At 38.1% G+C, this 20287-nt stretch overlaps 1 protein-coding gene across 2 annotated transcripts; it reads left to right on the top strand.

Annotated features, from left to right (window-relative positions):
- Positions 1-3824: 3824 nt before the first annotated feature.
- prkacba (protein kinase, cAMP-dependent, catalytic, beta a) lies at positions 3825-19743 on the top strand. Of its 2 annotated transcripts, none has more exons than XM_088313613.1 (10): positions 3825-4168; positions 11290-11351; positions 11556-11684; positions 12504-12602; positions 12719-12801; positions 13769-13895; positions 14003-14098; positions 14892-15014; positions 15133-15297; positions 15388-19743. In XM_088313613.1, exons 1-10 carry the CDS (start codon positions 4123-4125, stop codon positions 15511-15513), a joined length of 1056 nt encoding a protein of 351 aa, XP_088169739.1. In that variant the 5' UTR covers positions 3825-4122; the 3' UTR covers positions 15514-19743. The 2 variants fall into 2 exon arrangements, with proteins under 2 accessions (XP_088169739.1, XP_088169738.1); XM_088313612.1 differs by lacking the exon at positions 3825-4168 and adding an exon at positions 7557-8220.
- Positions 19744-20287: the final 544 nt, after the last annotated feature.

Below are 20287 nucleotides of genomic sequence, written 5' to 3'. Positions count from 1 at the left end.
ACAGTCGTTGAGAGGGTCTCAACTTACAAGTACCTGGGTGTTCATCTGAACAATAAACTGGACTGGAGCGACAACACAGACGCTCTCTATAGGAAGGGTCAGAGCAGACTCTTCCTACTCAGGCGGCTGAGGTCCTTTGGCGTTCGGGGAACACTCCTCAGGAACTTCTATGACTCTGTGGTTTCATCAGTCATCTTCCATGGAGTGGTCTCCTGGGCAGGAGGCATCTCGGGCCGAGACAAAAAGAGACTGGACAAACTGGTGAGGAGGGCCAGCTCTGTCCTGGGCTGCTCCCTGGACTCTGTGGACTCAGTGGGGGGCAGAAGGATGACGGCAAAACTGTCATCAATGCTGGACAAACCAGCCCACCCATTCAATGACACTCTGAGAACACTTTACAGCTCCTTTAGTGACAGACTTTTACACCCTCGCTGTACCAAAGAGAGATTTCGCCGCTCCTTCCTGCCAACTGCTGTCAGACTTTTTAACAAGAACATTGGGTCAGGCCTACAAACGGGAGGGCATTAGTGCAATTGTGCAGTCCTAGGATGCAATATTAACTACTACTGTACTTTCAGCCAAGGGTGTACTTAAATATTGACCAATGATGTATTTTGTTTACCATTACAGTATTCTTATTACAATACTTCTATCACTGTAGTATTTCTACCACTGCAGGATGTTCACTATTACAGTACTTTTATCATTGCAGTACTTTTATCATTGCAGTATTTTTCTATCATTGCGGTACTTTTACTATTACAGTACTTTTACCATTGCAGTACTTTTACCATTGCAGTACTTTCACCATTGCAGTATTTTTCTATCGTTGCAGTACTTTTACTATTACAGTACTTTTACCATTGCAGTATTTTCTATCATGCAGTACTTTTCTATCATTTCAGTACTCTTACCATTACAGTACTTTTATCATTGCAATATTTTTATGATTGCAGTATTTTCAATCATTCAGTAGTTTTTATCATTACAGCGTTTCCCCCTCCGTATAATGGACAAACATTAGGAGTGTTTCCTTACACTTAGATACGTTTATACTGTGTATATTTGCATGCTTTTTATGAATGTCTGCTGCTAATGTTGTACATTAACGGCTACATTACGCCGCCGACTCTGTGTGATCTATATCTTTGCTGCTGTAACACCTCAAATTTCCCAATTGTGGGACTAATAAAGGACATCTTATCTTATCTTATCTTATCTTATGGTATGGTATGTATTCTGTTCTCAAACCGTAATAGGAGGACCACTAGATGGAAAGAGGTCCCTCTCGTAGTATTTCAAAGAATCATTGAATTAAATGTTCATAGTGTATGTAATGTTACAATGGCTGGTAATGTTTAAGCATTCACAAGCGTTTACATCGTCAAGAGTCCTGAAATAGTTGATGCATTTATTTAGCAACCTCCCTAAAAAAATTTATTTTATTTGTTTTTCATTATTTATCCAATTAAATTGTTTGTTAATGTGTTTATTGTAAAAAACACTATACAAATGTATGGTAAAATTCATAGCTACTGTATTTTATACGTTTGATGTTCTTTTTTCTTGATTTTATTAAATGCTGTAATAGGTTAATTTCTTGCAATTTATTTTTAAATAACATAATTAAAGTATAAAATAACTTAACATTGACATATTGTTCAAAGAAAGTCTTTTACATACACATTTGACCTTAAAAAAGTTTCATCTCATAAGTGGCTAGCTGTCTGTTCACAAATTAAATGTTGGCCTTGAGCTCAAATGTTCACTCCCCTCTTTTCTATGATACCATTAACAGGCTGTTAGAATCATCTATTACAATGAGTATGTAGTAATTCTATAGTAATGCTATATTCAACTTGCTTGCAAAAAAAACAAAACAGTAATGTTTGTCTTGTAAACATAATACAAATGCAGTTTTTTTAAATCAAAATAAGAAAACATTACACCCAATCTCTCAGAACCACAAAGAACTTTTAGACCAGATTATAATAAACGTGCTACAGTATGTACGTATTAACACCTATTGTCTGCATTGCCTCGTCACAATAGAATTATACTTTTGGTTACGATCTGAAACACATACGGCATAATAGTATGGGCAACACGGTTCACTAGCGATAGACATATCCGCATCACAGTTCAAATGTGAGCTCCCTCCTTCCTGTGTGAAGTCTGTTTGTTCTTTTCTTAATTGAGCGTGTTCCCTCCTACATTCCAAAAACATGTAAGCTCAGTTCAACGAAGACTTAATTTTCTTTAAGTGTGAATGTTTGTTTGTTTTTTTTGTGCCCTGCAGCTCACAGTCAACCAGTCCAGGGTGTACCCTGCCTCTCGCCTAAGTCAGTTAGGCTCCAGTCTTCAGCTCACCCGTAACCCTAATGAGGATAAGAGAAAATGGACTTAAGATGGGATGCACGTATGAAGGATGGATGTGTGGATGGACCTATGGCTTACATGGTTGGATGTCAGTGCACCTTGTTAGCCATTGCTATGCGCAATTCTTTTTAATGTCAGTCAGAATCATCTTTATTGGTCAAGTATAAAACATAATTTTAATCTGTCTCCAGTAAAATATACATTAAGGTGTTATATGAGGTGCCTTCAATAAGTTTTGAGATTTTTTTTCGTAGGGGATATAATCATCCCACATTCATAAAAAATAGATATGTCATTATCATATGTCTAATGACATAACATACAATTTTTAGTTATTCCAGGTTGAACGAGGCAGCTTTATGTGGATATTAAGCGAACACTATTAAATCCCGCTCGTCACTGTTGACTTTTGCAGAACGCAGTTGGAATGGGCGGACACTTTGGAAGTGCGATTGGCTATAAGATATTGCGTTAAATTCGTAAAAAAAAAAAAACTCTATGCTGATTTATGAACTACTTTAGACTGCATATGGAACTTTCATGAGCAGACCATCCATGTTTCTTTGGCACAAAAAGTTTAAGGGCGGCAGAGAGTTTGTGAGAGAGAGGTGTGGGTGCGGTAGAAGTCAGAACACCGGAGCTCGTGGGGAAAACTCGTATTTTTAGTGAGGAAGACTGTCGAGTGTCAATAGAGACAACAAGTGTACAGATTGAAGTCAGTACAGGAACTGTGCACACAATTATTCATGATGAAGTGAACATGCAGAACATTTTTGGGAAGTTAGTCCAAAGGCAAAAGCCTAGCGTGCTTTAAATCATGTTGATGGCATTTCCAACAGGAGAATGCACCAGTCCACATGTCCATCCCTGTTTCCAACTATCTGACCTGTATGCACATCAATACAGTTCATCGCCGCATTAGGTTGTTCATCAAGCACAAGGAAAACCTCTCAAAGGCAGTTTTTGAGACCATTGAGGAGATTAAAAAGGCTGTGACAGGGTCGTGGACACGTTCACAGCGGAGGACTTCCAGGGGGGGCTTCCAGTGGTTGTTGAAAGGATACAACAAGTGCATTGCTGCTGGAGGGAGTGCTTTGAAGCGGGCATGGGTTTTGTGATAGCCTGAGGAAAAAAAGTCTCCCAAAAAATGAAGATTAAGAACTAATTGAGGACACCGCGAACACTAGTTTACAAAGGATAGCGAGTCCTTAACAATAGCCAATGTGCATATTTGTGTAGTAACAACATAATTGTGGAAATGATGCAAAGTGACAACGATGAATACATGGCAATGGTGCTAATTTACTCAATGAAGTTTTTTACATAGTAAACTAACGGCTACGCGATGTAAAAGTTTTGAAAAGTGTGTGCTATTTTTTGACTAAATTTGAAGACACCATTTCACCCGTCACGTCGGTACGCACGGCTATTCCCACACAACCTGAACGCAGCATACAACGACAGCAGGCAGGGCTGGAAAAAAAAGTCTGGATCATGTTTTCATTCCAGCGAAGGCCTGCTTGAAAGCGAACAGGCGTTTTGTCTAATAAGACGACAGCCGTTCGCAGAGCACATTGGACTCTGTTGACAACGAGGGGAAATTGATGTTGCGGATCACCGAGCTGGTTGAAATCTGTTAGCTAGCTAACGGAGGAGGAGGAGCCGCTAGCTCGCAAGCTAGCCACACCGCCACCGCCTCCATCGTCGCACCTCGCCAGCTGTGCATCGCCCCGTCTTCTCGTGATGGGGAACGCAGCTACAGCCAAGAAAGGCAACGAGCAAGAAAGCGGTAAGCATCATCTACTTCGCACCGCCTGTAATGTTAGATTCTTTTGAGGTGTTTTTTCAGCGTGACAGCGCCTGCTGTATTATAATATAATGTGTGCGATGAGCAGCCTTCAGCAGTTTGTTGTCCAGTGTTAGCTGATGCCGCACGTACTTCTCTTATCATTCCAGTACAGACCCGGACTGAATATCGTTTTTGGCAGGGTATTGACATGTTCTGCCAGGAGATAGTGTACTCGTTTATTTATGCTTGAATATGAAAATAGTGGGTATTCATTCCGCTTGTTATCATGTTTTGTTACTTGTGCACCGATGCATTCAATGTGTACTGTACAGCCTCATTGATACGACAATCATGTTGAGTGTTTCCCACTACTAAACTCATCAATGGTTCATGTTTTCCAACCTTAACCTGAGTCAAAATTTGCATCTTTGCACGTTGCAATGTCACTAAGATTATGTCAGGGGTCACCAACCTTTTTGTAATTGAGAGCTACTTCTTGGGTATACTGACGGAGGTAGTTCAGTTTAAGTGTATACACACTAGTACTATTTTACAAGAATTAAAACATACGTGATAATATGCAAAACTGGATTATGGTAAGTCTCTCTAATTCATCATTTTCAAATAATGGCTCCTACACAACCATTCTACTAGGACATCCAAATTTCCCATCACTGGTGAGGTAATTGCAGAGCACCTTGCCAAAAATAAATAAATAAATGAAACTAAATATATATACATATATATATTTAAAACAGAGATGGGCATTCCATCCCAGGGGCAGAAAGGACGGATGCCATTTTTTTTTTAAATGGACGGACTAAGCAAGGATGAAAGTGGGTTTTCGTCCATCCCTGTAATCGTCTCTAAACGGGTCAAGTAATGATTGTGTAAGACGGATATGTGGGGGGACTAGTGCCCATACGTGTGGTGGCAAGTGGTTTGTAGAAGTGAAAAGGAAGTTATCCAGCTAATGAGCTTTACATAATATTTATGAATTAGAAATTGTTAGATTTTTATTTATTTGTTTTGGGGGGCAAAGGGGACGTATTAGTCAAATGTAAGGACGGAAGTGCTTTAAAAGGACATGGACAGAGGACGATTATTTTATGAATAAGGACAGAGGGACGGTGATGTAAGGGTGGCCAGGTCGCAGATCCAGGATGGACTGGCAAAATGGGGTTAAGTGCCCATCTTTGAACACCACAGTCTTAAATATGCGAACACAATCTTTTTCATCATTCAAAATATACTTTAGGAAAGGCTTTCGTTCTACTTATGTGGTCGTAGGGGTCAGCCTAGGATTATGTGATTCCTTCAGTATACTCAAATTATAATGAACTCAGCAATGAACCTCAATTTACTTACTGTAAATGTGGCATGTTTATCCATTCGTCCATCCATCCATCCATCCATCCATTATCTGCGCTACTGATTCTCACTAGGATTGCGGCTGAGCTGGAGCCTATCCCAGCTGGCAAAATGTGGGGTTCTCCTTGCACTGGTTGCCAGCCTATAGTATGTATTAGTAGTATTCAATTCAACTAAGAATTGTGTTTTTGGCAAACCCACACAAGCACAAGAAGAACATGTAAACTCCAAACAGGAAGGCTGAGACTCAGATTTGAATCCCCAACATCAGGAATGTTAGGCCAATGTGCTAACCATGCGACCGCCATTCCTTGCCTGCTTAGGTGAAACCAAAACTATTACAGATGCAAGAATTGAAACGAGTTTTATGCCAGTCATGCTTTAAAAGCAATACTAAAGTGAATAATTTTCTAACCAAATGTAATTTGATAATTTCCCACGTCACGCCTGAAGTTCTCTCACAATACACTAATATAGTAGTGAATCACTGAATTACAGTGCCAGTAAACAATGACATGGTTAGCAAAAATGAAGGAACCTCGTTAATGCCTGGCTCACCTGTTGTTTTCCTTTTACAACAACCACACTGCAAAGCATTTTCCCAGATAACATAAGTAACATAAGTAAGTGTCTTAACTAAGTGGCTTCCACTAATATCTAAACTGTTGGCAAATGGCTATCGGCACTGTTTTTGTGTATATTTTCCAAACAAATCCACTCGCCTGGACCACGCCTCTGGTCTGCACAGAGAGCTCTTGATCTTGACCCGCTTTCTGACGAGCATTAATCCATGCGGTTTCGCAGGCTTTAGTAGTTCCTGTTGGGCCGCTGTGGCTGTTGTGTTTTTGATATAATGATACTGTTATGCAAACAACACACTCCATCGAAGTATGTTTACGTTAAGATTGAGGCCCACAGTCTGTGAGGACTTGTCTCAAGGACAGGCTCTCTTAGTGCGAGTGTGTTTCTGAGTGATATAGTATCATGTAAATAAACATTTCCTTTTTAGTTGAGTTCAGTTTTAGTTAAGTAGATAGATTTTTTTTCTCAGGTGGACTGCTAAAGCTGTATTCTTCCATTGATGTTGGGTTGAAGTCAGCAACTCAGCATAGAACAAACTACCCTTGCAGTTGTACTGCCAAATGATGATTTGTCTTTGTTTGCCGATGGGTGTTACAAAACGAAAAGACTTTCACACAACTGTAGTCCTTTATCAGGCAAGTGACCATATTTGGTAACTCAAGTGGATATTCAAAAATGAGCATACATGCCTCATCGTGATATAGTGGGCCCATATGATTTCTCACCGCCAATTAATGAAGAAAAGAAATCATAACAATGAAATACCACTTCAGGAAGCTACTCAACTTCTTAACCATTTCTAATAATTCATGTTTTATCTATACCAAACAATGTTCATGTAAATAATCCTTTCCAGTTTCAAACTGTCGCCATCATTAAAACATTAACAAAACAGGCATTATAAAGTAACATTTGAACACCCTTAACAGCTATTCATGCGTACATAGAACATAAAAATGTGTTTTCACATTTTCTGCGTCGCTTGACAAAGATCCCAGTGAAGGACTACTGCATGTCCCTAGGAGGTGTGTCTTTTCACATTGAAGCTCGAACACTGCTGGCTTTTTGGTGCACATTCTGTCCTTCTGTTAGTGATGTCTTTTATTTGCTTTAGTCCTATTGTACTGAGCTGCCAGGACAAATACGGTATAACAAAAAGTTGAATATCCGTAACTGCGGTAGCATAGCACATTTCTTCTTTGCCTTCACTGGCGTCCTATTGCGGGAGGCATTTAAAATATAGCAAAAGAAAAAGCGCACCACATGTAATTGTTGAGACTTGAAGCCCTGTTAAATTTTTAGAAAGTCATCTAAAGCCCGGACTAAATTGCTGGGACAAAAAATGTTTATTGCAGGGGCATCACAAAGTTTTATGGACGGGGGGAGATGTTGTTGGTATTTGTTTTTTTCTTTTTCGTTGTTTGTTTTTTTTTTTTGTTTTTTTTTTTCGGAATTGCACGTCGCATTGTGTACTGTGTGTATGTGTTGCTTGTAACCTCCTTGCATGATTGCAGTTGAATGTTTGGGTTTATGTGTGACTTTTGAGGCTGATTTTTCCCCCAAATATATTTTATGTTTACATTTTGAGGCTCCACTGAATAATGGAATGTTTTAATGATTCATCATGGCATCTAATTAACATTATAATATTTTAAGTATTCCAGTGACTGTCCTGCAGTGGGTTCAAATTCTGTCTTTGAGTCTGACTTGGACAAAATTGGATCAAAATGTGCATTGCAAATTCCGCGCAGAGAACACAATGTAGCATAAAAAACCTGCAGAGATGGTCACTGAAAGTAAAGAGGAGCGCTTGAACAGGAAGCTTAACTTTATGTGGTTAGCCAAGTGTTGCAGAGTACTTGACTTAATACAGGAAGCAGCTATTTCTCATCTGGTCCTCAGTCTGGAAAGTGTATTTTTGCCTGCACCTCTTCGCTTATTACGCTTCGAAAAAAATTATCTCCAAATGGCCCAGGGAAAGGATCACTCGTTTGCCAGCCGCTTTTTTCACAGATGTCGTAAAAGTAGCCAAGAGCAGAGAGGACAAGAAAGTGAAGTGCCGCGCATCTCTGAGTTCACCATCGTGTGGGATAAGTTTAGTAAGTGCTCTGCAGCTCGCATGTCAGATGAATCATTTGCAACATTTCAAGATGTGAGCTGGATCGGTTGTGTCAAAACTTTCTTGTTTATTAGCGAAGAAACTTTGATTTTGAAAACAAAAAAGTGTAGTGCTTTATTGTATTAAACCTTCAAGGGTTATTGTACTGTGTGATGGTTCATTTCACTTTTTTGGTGGGTGGCCAACCCCGCTTTTCTGTGGAAAACGCTGACATTGGTGGTTTATCAGCAATTCAAAAATTAAATTAACGCGTCAATTCGGGACCACTGGATCCGCACTTTGTCTAAACAAAATACCGGTGCACAGAAAAGTGATTAGTGTAGCAGCCAAATGTTAAAGACAATGTAATACATAAAATATGTAAATAGTTAAACATTATGTTGTGATATGTGATATCTAATATGTCTTTCAATACAGTGAGAGATGATGTTGCGATTTATTGTGAGATTGACATTGCAAATGTAAATAACCAACTTAAACTAAAATGAATTAACATTTCTTTTTGCAATCATAATGAGCAAGAATATCACAGTTAACAGTGTTATGATATTGCTAAAAAAATCTGCACATTGAAAGCATTTTTTTTTATAAAATATATAAATATAAAATATAATGATGTCTTGACTTAAAAGTTGTATTCGTTCTGTGACCACGCTTATGACTTAAAACACTTTTTTTTAAAAATAATCTTTCCCTTTTGAAATTAATCTGAATTCCATTAAGGCTAATCTATGGCGTTTTACATTGTTTATCAGCATTAAGATAGCAGAAAAGTCCTTCGTTATATTAAATACACAATCTGTCATTCTCTTTTTAAGTTTTGTTTGTAAACTTAAACTGGTATTCACAGTTAGAAGCCTGAAGCCTTTTTTTTTGTAGAATTGTTTATTTGTCAAACTACTGCTTGTTGTTAAGTAAATTGAGTTTGCTGCCCATCTTGCACTTGTATTTCAAAATATTGCCTGCAAGTCCATGCAAAAAAAATCAATTGCTTACAGCTCAGCTCATGAAAAACTTGGTAAGTTAGGGCACCGCTGTATAAATAGGATGCATATTTAGCCCATTCAAAATTGCAATTAGCAACAACCAACATGAATGTTCCTGGATGTAAGGTCTCTTGTTTACAAGATCCTTGCACACACTTTTACCCTCCTACTGTCATGAGTGAAAAATTATGACCAGAATGTTTGCTGCCTTCCGCCATTTGCATAGCATCAGAACATATGGAACACTTTCTGACTCTTTCTTCCTCTTCTTTACTGTCATAAATCGCATCCTCTCTTCTTCCAGTACACATTTTCTCTGTTTGTCGGCTGTTATGGTGCTTATCAGATGGGAGAAGCCAAAAGAACCAGTAGTGAAATTTGAACCGGTAATATGAACCTGAATTTCAAATTTTAGCTGTTTTTATCCTTGTCGATCACACATGTCAATTGATTGTTTTTCATCTTTAAAGAAGCAGTTGCTTACACATTTATAACAGTCCTAACAATGTCAGTAAGGGATGTAAAAGAGACTCTAGAGCAGGGGTGGGCAAACTTTTTGATTGGCAGGCCACAAGGGGTTCAAAAATTTAACAGAGGGGCCAGTCCAGGAGCAAATGGATGGAGTGTTTTGGTAACCTCACCTCATCGGAGAAAAAAAATAAATTAAATTTTAAATGAAAGTGAACAAAAGCATTACAACGATATATATGTCTTTGAAAAACCACAGCATTAACAAAATAAAACATTGACAACGTTTATTCATTTAATTTTTTTTCAAATTCGGCTAGCCGGATTAAAACGTTTAACGGACCACATGTGGCCCCCGGGCCATAGTTTGCCCACACCTGCTCTAGAGTAAGCGATCTTCACCCCCTCCGAGTCCAGACTGCTTGCACCGCTGGCTAAATAAAGTATAAAAGTATAAAGTATGGGGACACATGACCACAGCAATTCAAACTCAAAAGTTTAGTGAAACTTTAAAGAGCCATTTTATTGGTCATATTCCATTTGTACAACCTGAAGGCAATTCAAAGTATGTTCCAAATCATGCTAAGTTCTTTGTGTTCATAACTGTCAGTTGTTTTGTTTTGTTTTTTTGTAAATATGTGTTTTGTGCGTCTGCCATTTCCCTTGTGGTGTTTTTCTAGTGTAATCTGATAAGGGCCTGACCGAACTATTGAACAGCCTCTTGGCAGAAATCTGCAGCTTGTTGTAATGTGGAAACAATAAAGCAATAATTGTTACCACGTTACATAAAATACTCTGTGGATTAAATTTTACAATTAGTGTTCCAAGAGGCCTTGCTGAGAAATAGTCTTTTCCGGTTTTGTCAGGTGTTAGACGATGTACTGTGTATGCTGTCTTCTGTCATTCTGTTTTGTGTTACATTGGATCCACTTGAATCACAAATGCTGCTGTTTCAGACACTTCACAAATGTTTCTCCTTCTCTTTTTTCTTCCTCATCACTTCCATCCATGTGGCTCAATGTTCCTGAAATCTACTTGGCGATCTTGTAGAGACTTTTGGTATGCTCACCCTTCTCTGAGATATCCTCAGTCACAGAGTGGCTGCTTAGTTCAACTTAAGCATGTAGATCAGATGTGTCAGTGTGTTACAGTCTTGATTGGCAGTGCTTCGTTGACTCTGTGACTCGGGATTTCTCATGTCTGATTTGACCTTTCATAATGTTCTTTCAAATGCCTGCGCTGTGGTCTCTGTTGCGCTCTGCATTTTCTCTCTTTGTCCCAGCCTGCCCATTTTCAGATTCTTATTAACCCTCAATTCTTTCTCAAAGAGCTGCAGAACAGCTTCACTTTAAATTTGGCCAGGCTTGTCAATCCTACCAAAGCTATTTGCATCACTTAAATTTCCTGTTGAGCTGCTTTGTGGTTTTCATCAGGAGGTTTTTCTTTCCCCCCTGTTTTGTCAAGTAGTCATTCTTCCTCAGTACCTGAAACGTGCCTGACCTTAAAATGCACTTTACCCTAAATGTTGTTTGCTATTAACTGACAGTGTGTGGGTGTTTAATGCAAACATTTTGATTTCTGCTGTATTTTTTTAGTGAAGGAGTTCTTAGCTAAAGCCAAAGAAGATTTTTTAAGAAAATGGGAGTGTCCACCACAGGTAAAATAGAACTTAATCAGATTTACATTTCTCTTGCATCAGCAGTCTTTGAAGATACCTTCAGAGATATATTTCCTGTTGTGCACATTTCACCACAATGTATAAAATGAAAAAGATGTACCCATCAGTTTACACGTAACCAACACTTACTTAGAATTGGAGCCTTTCATCTCATTGCACAAACTGCCTAATGTGTTTCCTCAGAGCACAACGTGCCTGGACGACTTTGATAGGTTCAAGACTCTGGGAACTGGCTCATTTGGCCGAGTATTGCTGGTCAAGCATAAAGGAACAAACCAGTTCTACGCCATGAAGGTCTTGGACAAACAAAAAGTAGGTTCAAAGATTATTTAAGACAACTTTTACAGGATCCTGATGTTTTTTTGTTTTTTTTTTTCTCTCATGCTTACAAGAAACATTAAAAACCTGAGAGGGGCTTAACATTGATTGGCATCTTAAGATAGTGTGAAAGTTTTTAGGGTCTTTGATGTTCTTTTTCAAATTTTCTGATTATTATCTTTACCTTATGAAGCATACACACATCCTCAAATCATTGACAGCAACAGGTGCATTTGATTTTAATTTTGGATTTTGAAATTTTTTAAATTATTCAATTTGGGGATGAAAGGCCTTTAAAGCACTTATACGGTTTCGTGTTGTAACATTTCTAATGTTACACCCAATTACGTTCCAACTGAATCACTTTCTTGACGGAGTAATAAAACATTTTTACTTTACCTCGCATTGTCTAAATTCTTTTTTGAGTTTTGTTTCAGAATGATAAAAGTAAAACACAGAAGACCTTTGGAACTTGACTGCTGTCTGTTCCAGAAGGCTGGTTGACTTGATTTGTCACAATTGCGAACATTTCCTAATTCCTAGTCACTGAATGAAAAATTACAAGGGGCCTGCCCTTCCCCTTTAAAATCATAAGAATACTAATAATATAAGTAGCTTTCTATCATGGTTATGTGTCAGATGAAAAATAAGTTATCCATGCGTCTTGATATTACTAAAAATGTCCTTGAATCTGACCACGGATAAGGCGTATGCACTCAAATGAGCTGTAAAAGCAACTGCTGACAGGAGTTTCCGTTGTGATGCAAGTGATAAAGACAAAGCAGTGTGTGATGTTGCCTCTTGGTTTGGCAGGTGGTGAAATTGAAACAGATAGAACACACGCTGAATGAAAAGAGAATACTGCAGGCCGTTTCCTTCCCCTTCCTTGTCAGATTGGAGTACGCATTCAAGGTGGGTGCTGAATACTACTTGCAAGTGTTTATTTACACTGCTTGTCTGTGCTACTATTGATGTTACAAAATAAACATACAGTCGTTGGTCTCAAATTTTCTCTCTTTGTTCAACAGGACAACTCAAACCTCTACATGGTAATGGAATATGTGCCGGGTGGAGAGATGTTCTCACACCTCAGACGCATTGGAAGGTTCAGGTATGTGATAAATAGCATTGTAGATATTGCGGAACTTGTATGATTGACCGCTACACGCTCAAGGAGTTCCAGTTACTGTTTGTGCCAGCATAGAATATATACTTTTATCTTAGCATTCTTGAAAAATTGACCATATTTGAAATAAAAAGTAAAGACAAGGAAATGCATCATCAACCTTAAAGTGAATTACAAAACTTGAGTAAAGACTCAATGCGTTTCAATTTTTCAAAATCTTCACTGTTCATCCAAGTGTAAAAAGTCAACTATGGTGAACAGTACAATATAAAAAAAAAAAGTGTGACAGACGTGGGAATGAATGTACAGTGGGCGATTACTGATTGTGTTTGGAGTCTATTCCCTTCATATCAAGTATAAACACTGACCTTTTTTTTTTTTATTAGATTTGGTGTCAACGAAGGATCTTAGTCCACTTTTTATCACACCAATAGCAGTATGGGTATTCACTCTAGAGTATGTAGTAATTCTGAAAGCAAGTACCGATAACACTAGTATTTTCAATACGTATAGTTTAATTTACCCCAATGATGGACAATTGAGAAGAAAGACCTCCTTATTTATGGCGCGTAAGATAATTCGCTGCTGTGTCAAACCGCCACGGTATAGCACCAACTTACTCGACTGAATCGATGTCAAATTTGTTTGCCTTTTGTATTGGTGGCTGGTATCGGTAGCCTTCATGAGTGCCCGATACTTTGAAATAAGTCTCGATACAGAGACATCGTATCTGTACTCGCCCATCCCTTATGTCAACTTCATTATGTTCCAATATGTTACATTTCCTATAAAATGGTCATTACTACATGTTTTCTCTTTGCTATCTGCTTCTGTAACAGCCGCTACGGCCTCTCAGTTTGCAAAATAGGATAACTTTATTGATAGTAAACACTTGGGTTGAATGGATTATTCAGAAGAGACTCACCCGACCGTCTGACATTCCTTCTTTCAGTGAACACCATGCACGATTTTATGCAGCTCAGATAGTGCTCACCTTTGAGTACCTCCACTCCTTAGACCTCATCTACAGAGACCTGAAGCCTGAAAACCTGCTCATTGATCAACATGGTTATATTCAGGTACGCCATGTTGTTTACAGCACATCTGCATGTATGAATATTGTGGTTCAAAAGCATCGTGCATGCTTGTTGTGGACTCTATTGTGTTTCTGTTGTTCCGCCTTAAGGTCACAGACTTTGGCTTTGCCAAAAGAGTAAAAGGCAGAACCTGGACATTGTGTGGAACTCCTGAGTACTTGGCTCCAGAGATCATCCTCAGCAAGGTAAATTGTACTGAATATTGACTTTGTTAAATTTGAAATCAATTCTTCAATTAATCGACAAAATTATTGAAAACCTCAGGACAACCCAACAAAAAAGTTTTCAAATTTGTACACAGATCGAATTTAGAAAGTAGAGCTCGGACTCACACCCCAAATCCTTGTTCCCTAATAAAGGGTAAATTCGAAAATAATCTCAGAACATGCATTGCTTCACTTGAACCGTTCGTAAACTCAGATCATTGTTCAAATGTGCCATTTGGTTCTGAAGAGTGGCCCAGTGCGTCAGATGGGAACATTTGAAACACAAGCTGCTGACTGGTTTATAACATGGGCTGCGTTCAGAAAACAAATAGGAGAGGGCGCATTCTTCCTCAGAGTGGTCTTAGCGCGTCAGACTAAATTTCTGAATACACCCCGCGTCAATGGCATCAAAGGAGGACAAAACTTCCGCTTGTAACTGCAGAAAATGTTTTCTTTTTGGTTTTTACAAAACAAAAAACAAAGGTAGAATCCTGGTCATTGCTATTGTGCAATTAGATTCAGAATCCCCACGCTAAACTAGTTTTACATCACACATTATTTGCCATGACTACTACTACGTCTTCATCTTCCATTTCTTCTTCTTTGTTTTGGCACTTGGCAAAACAGAGATTTTGGGTGCCAATCCAAGATCTCATTTTATGCAATTTGCACTTGAGTGTAAGTCACATGACCAGCCAAACTATAAAAAAGTGGGACTTATAGTCAGAAATATACAATAGTTATATGATTGATTATTTTCTTCCTCTTCCAGGGCTACAACAAAGCTGTGGACTGGTGGGCACTCGGAGTCCTTATCTATGAAATGGCTGCTGGTTACCCTCCATTTTTTGCTGATCAACCCATTCAGATCTATGAGAAGATTGTGTCTGGCAAGGTGCAAGAATTGAATGTTAACTTAAATCAACTTAACTATATTGCCCCCCCCCAAAAAAAAAAACATTTTTTCCCACCTGTTTGACATACATGGGTGCTCACTGTCTTTGCTCCTGTAGGTACGATTCCCCTCACACTTCAGCTCCGACCTGAAGGATCTGCTGAGAAATCTGCTTCAGGTAGACTTGACAAAAAGATTCGGAAATCTGAAAAATGGTGTGAATGACATCAAAAATCACAAGTGGTTTTCCACAACGGACTGGATTGCCATTTATGAGAGAAAGGTAAGAACGGCATTTGTTTTTTTCCCCACTTAAAATGTATTTTAGATTTTGTATCTGTGCATTGTTAGTTAACTTGAACATCTCTGTTAGGTCGAAGCACCCTTCTTACCCAAGTGCAGAGGACCAGGAGACACAAGCAACTTTGACGACTACGAAGAGGAGGACATTCGTGTCTCACAAACGGAAAAGTGTGCTAAAGAGTTTGCTGAATTCTAGTCAGTGGATGCGAGTCCCATCAGGGCTCAAATGCTGCGGGATATTTGCACTCTCCTAGAGGGTTAAGTTGGAACTGTGGCTGATGTGTCCAAAACAAATGCTCTGTTCTTTTGTTACACATGGCGGAATGAGGTCCTTTATGCCATGATCTTCTGTGTTGTTCAGAACACAAGCCCGCCCGCACACAGGTACATTATGCAGACACACCCTTGTGTTGCAACACAACAGTATGAGACCACCTTTTCGACTTTAGTACCCTTTTTCTTTCAATTTATTTCCGACACTCTTCTCAATTTCAGTTTGAATTTTTATATTTGAAAATAACATGGAATTCAAAATTAGTTGTAAGTGTCGATACATGGTAGCATCTAATATTCCACGTATTTCTTTTGGACTCCGTTGTTCAGCATCTTGGTGGATTGTATAAAAGGGTAGTGGGAAATAACTTGCTCATGGTTTTAAAATGCTTTAGTTCCTCGTGAGATGAGTTGATTTTGAAAGTTGACACGTCAACACCATCATCATTCTTCACATGCAGCTACAAGTTATTGGAGACACCAATATTCTGATCATTAACTAAATTAATATAATAAATGTAAATGTCTATAAAACATTTTACAAAAACATGGGCCACAAGTACACACATGCAGGATTTTTGGGCATCGTATTGTCAGCTGGGCCATGGGCTTTAGAAAATGGTGTTTTCAATTTGCCACACTGAAGTGGTGGTGCAATATTTTTTCACAATCTTGCTTAAGGGCACCTCAGCAGTCATTGCCAAGTGAGCTGGCACCACTCTAGCGACAATTACCAAAACTTTGCTCTGTAATAGCTCCCCTTTTTTCCCAGTGTCCCCAACACCTGCAGAACCACACCTTCATATAAATTGGCTTGGATTCCCCCAAAATAGTGACCAACAGCGTTGTATGGAAAATCAAAACATTTGGCACACACGGTCTGATTTTAGAAAGTTGTTTTTCTTCAAGTAAATCTAACAATTGAAGTGCTCACACTGTGGGTTCAGGTTGTGGCTTGTCCACTTGAGTAAAGTACGTTGTTGCAAACTGTCAAACAAATCAAGAAAGAAAATAGCAAGTTTCTACTTTCTGTAGACTTGGAATGTCCATGCTTTAAAAAAAAATACTAGCAACAATATATAATGTGCTTCCCATATCTTCTGTGCCTTTATCTGTACCGAAAACGAAAAAAATGAAAAAAAGAGAGAGTGAGAGAGACGTGCATATTGTCTCACTAAAGGTTATGAATATTTGGCGTTTGGGTGAAATCTCGCGATTAACCTGAAAGGCACACTGAACATTTGCAGGTAAACTTATTTCCTAGTGTTCAATGTTTCAGTACTCTCTGTTTTTCTCCAACAAAAGAGCCTAATGGCAAAATTCACATCAGGTATTTAAGCCATGAAAACCTCCACTAACGTCCACTTCTTTGCTTTTCTGTGACCCTAACTTTTTTATTTATTTATTTATTTTTTTATTTTATTTGCTTTACTTTTTTTGCCTTAGTTGTAACCTTCTGATGACAATGCAACACTCTAAGCTCATTGGCCTCTTCCCTCTGAGAACGTCCTGATGGAAGGTTTGTAATTGGCAAGGTATCGTTTTGATCAATTACGTACCGTCTCATGATGGCAAAACGTGAACAGTCTAAGAGGACTGTTTTAAAGCTAATTCCAATTCAACCAGGACATTTATTGGTCGATTCATTCCTTTTATCACCTATTGTGAATTTTGCAGTTTAGCTACTTACTTGGGAACATTAAGTGATGCAAAAAGTACTGAAACAACAGTTGGCCATGTGCATTCAAAAGTTTCAAGGTCAAATTAAGTTCACCTGTAAATGCTGATAAATTTACGGTTGTTCCTGAAATTTCTCCCAAACGCCAATTATCCCTCACTTTTTCTGAGTAGTGTACACTCACATGATCCATGATTTTAGCATGCTGTTCGTCAACTGCGTGCTAGTGCGGCGCTGGGTAAACTCAATAGAAAAAGTAGTCGTCATTCTGTTTCAACTGTATGTGATTCAATTCAATTCATTTGACTGTCGTACGACCAGTCAGGAGCTGCCGATCATTCCTTGTATGATGCATGACTGAAATTGAAATCGGCTCGCAACAGGCTTCTCATTTACATGCCCTGTTAAAGTTCTTGTGTGTTACGCCACAGCAGTTTCATGAGACATCATTTTAATGACGATGGCCTTATGAGACGGTCAACTGCAATGGAAATCTTTTTTTTTCTTTCTTAAATAGGATGGAATTGAACCAGTACCATAATCGGGATTGACTGATTTGAGTGAATGGCTCAAGGTAGCACTTTTTGTAAGAACAATCCAAGCAGTTAAGCGCTAACAATGTACTTAGCTTTGATCGTTACACAGAAGCACATTTATGGCCATTTGACAAGCTCATTTTGAGCTGAAAACTCATTTTACACACAATGTGTATTGTAGGTAATAATATTGGAGTATTAAGTTTGTAACCGTAACTCTACCAAAATTTTAAAAAAAAGGAGCTTTACCTTGCCTTGAAAGATTGACTTGATTTTGGACAGCTGGACAGCTAACATTGAGGTACATGCCTTAGAGTGTTTTATTTCTTATAAATCATTTAAACAAATTAACACTCTCAACATTGACCCCTTTAGGCATATAAATGTGTATTTGTAAATACAGTACACTTACTTTGTTGGGCTGTTACAGGATGGGAAAATCATATTTGAGGAGGTAAGACAAAGTTTCTGACATTATTATATTTATGTTTTTCTTAGTTTGTTTGCACTGGTCAGTTTTAAAGCCAATTAATGGGCATTGAAGTATTAATATGAAGCAAAAATTTGTTATTGATGTTATATGTCATTTATAGCATTGTTACAACCATATCCATTCATTGGACATGACTTTGAACTGTACCTCAGACCTATTGTGATATTTATAGACTGAAATTGAATGATATAGTTTTAAGGTACATTTGAGCTATTTGAGGTAAGAGAGGGAAAATAAGAAGCTTGTGATTTTCCGCACATGCAGAAATATTCCAAGTGCTTTGATGCCGAATTTTTCTGAATGTTGCTGAATGAACATTTTTTTTCTTTTTGCTTTGGTTTTGAATGAGAAATAATGTCACTGCCATGTTTGCTTTGACTTTTTTTTGTATGTTATACCCGACCCTGTTTTGATTTTTCATGTTTTTGTTATAGTTTGTGCAACAGTGTCAAGGTACAGTGCCCTTAAAACTGTTCTTATCAATTAAGATATTTGGTTTCATTTTAGCGCTGAATGTAGTATTGTTTTCATTGGTGTGGACTTTTCCTGCATCATCACATGACGGCAAATATTAATAATTAACAAATGCGTAACAGCAAATCAGACATTCTCATCCTTCTGACTGCAGCAGTAACGCATTGTGTTTGCATATTTGTTCATCAACTTGTACAGTGTGAAAAATATGCTTTGTTTTATTTGCAAATTGTCCAAGATGTCGGTGGAAAAAACATGAATACACTTGTTTGGGAACAGTAACTCACATTTTGTGATTTGCCAATGTAAAATCAGCAAAAGAAGGTGTACATTTCCCCTAATATGCTGAAGGAAAGAAAGATTTCTTTTGGAAACTAAATATGAAGAAAAACTCAATAGTTACAATCGCCTTCAGAACTTTTGTTTCTAGTTTAAAAAAAAAAATCCAATCATGACAGCAACATGGAAGTCAACCTTTTTTCCCCATCTTTGGCTGTTTGTTAAACTATGTTTCACACAGGTATAATCCTCCTTGAAAACAATTTGTTTGTTTTTTGTGAATGATTCCTCCGTCCAAGGTATCTGTTGTCACTGTTGCTGAAGTGAAATTCTTTCCTCATCGCACCTTCCACCAGAGTGACATAAGTCAACATTGTAACTATGTGGAGTGTTTCATTCCAATGCAGTACTGTATACAATACAATACAATACAATACAACTTTATGTCTATTAAGCCTTGTAGTTAACCTTGGAAGTCTTTTGAGAGGTTTGGCTTTGTCTTGCTTCACAAGCAAGGCCATTTTCCTGCAGGTCAAACACTCAGGTTTGGGGAAATTTTATTTTATGTTTTTAGATTTCACACCTTATTGGAAGAATTAAAGCAACATCTCGCATTATTCCTCTAATGTTTTTATGACAAGGTACGCAATGCTGTGTAAAAGAGCCAAAATAGAGTCCGATTAAGTTCAATTATAGGACAAAATGTGTGTGTGTTTATTAGGATGTTGTGCTCCATTTATATTATATTTTTAAAATATTTTAAGTTAATGCCTATTTTAATTTTGTTTTGTGATGCATCCGCTCAAAGCAATTATATATTCAAGCTGGATAATAAGATCATTTCCCTCAAGACTTGTATTGACACTTTTCAGAAGTTACTGCACACTGATGCCTCTCATACCAGTGAAAAATCCTTATCCCTTTCTTTGAATTACTTTTCCTTTTCGTGTGTGTCATTCAACTCCATGTTCATAGTTTGACACACAGGGTTGCACAGAATATTGTTGTGAGTCCATGATATTTACATAAGAACAAAGTCTGCTAATTAGCACCTTGATCTTCAGCATGTTTCCATCCAATCTGCCTGTGTGTCAATCCTGCCGCAAACTATTTTTGTGTGAACTCCACAGTTCTTTCAGTGTCATTAAGAACCTGTGTGTAATGATGTTTGTCATATGTGATGTAAACAATGGCACTTTCCCCCTGAGCCTCTTCACTCCTGAATAAACAAGTCAGT

The sequence above is a fragment of the Idiotropiscis lumnitzeri genome, chromosome 13, assembly GCF_059441095.1.
Source record: "Idiotropiscis lumnitzeri isolate Australia: NSW breed Sydney's pygmy pipehorse chromosome 13, RoL_Ilum_1.0, whole genome shotgun sequence".
NCBI classification, from domain to species: Eukaryota; Metazoa; Chordata; class Actinopteri; order Syngnathiformes; family Syngnathidae; genus Idiotropiscis; species Idiotropiscis lumnitzeri.
Note: the sequence above shows the minus strand (reverse complement) of the source record. Positions and strands in the feature narration are given on the sequence as shown.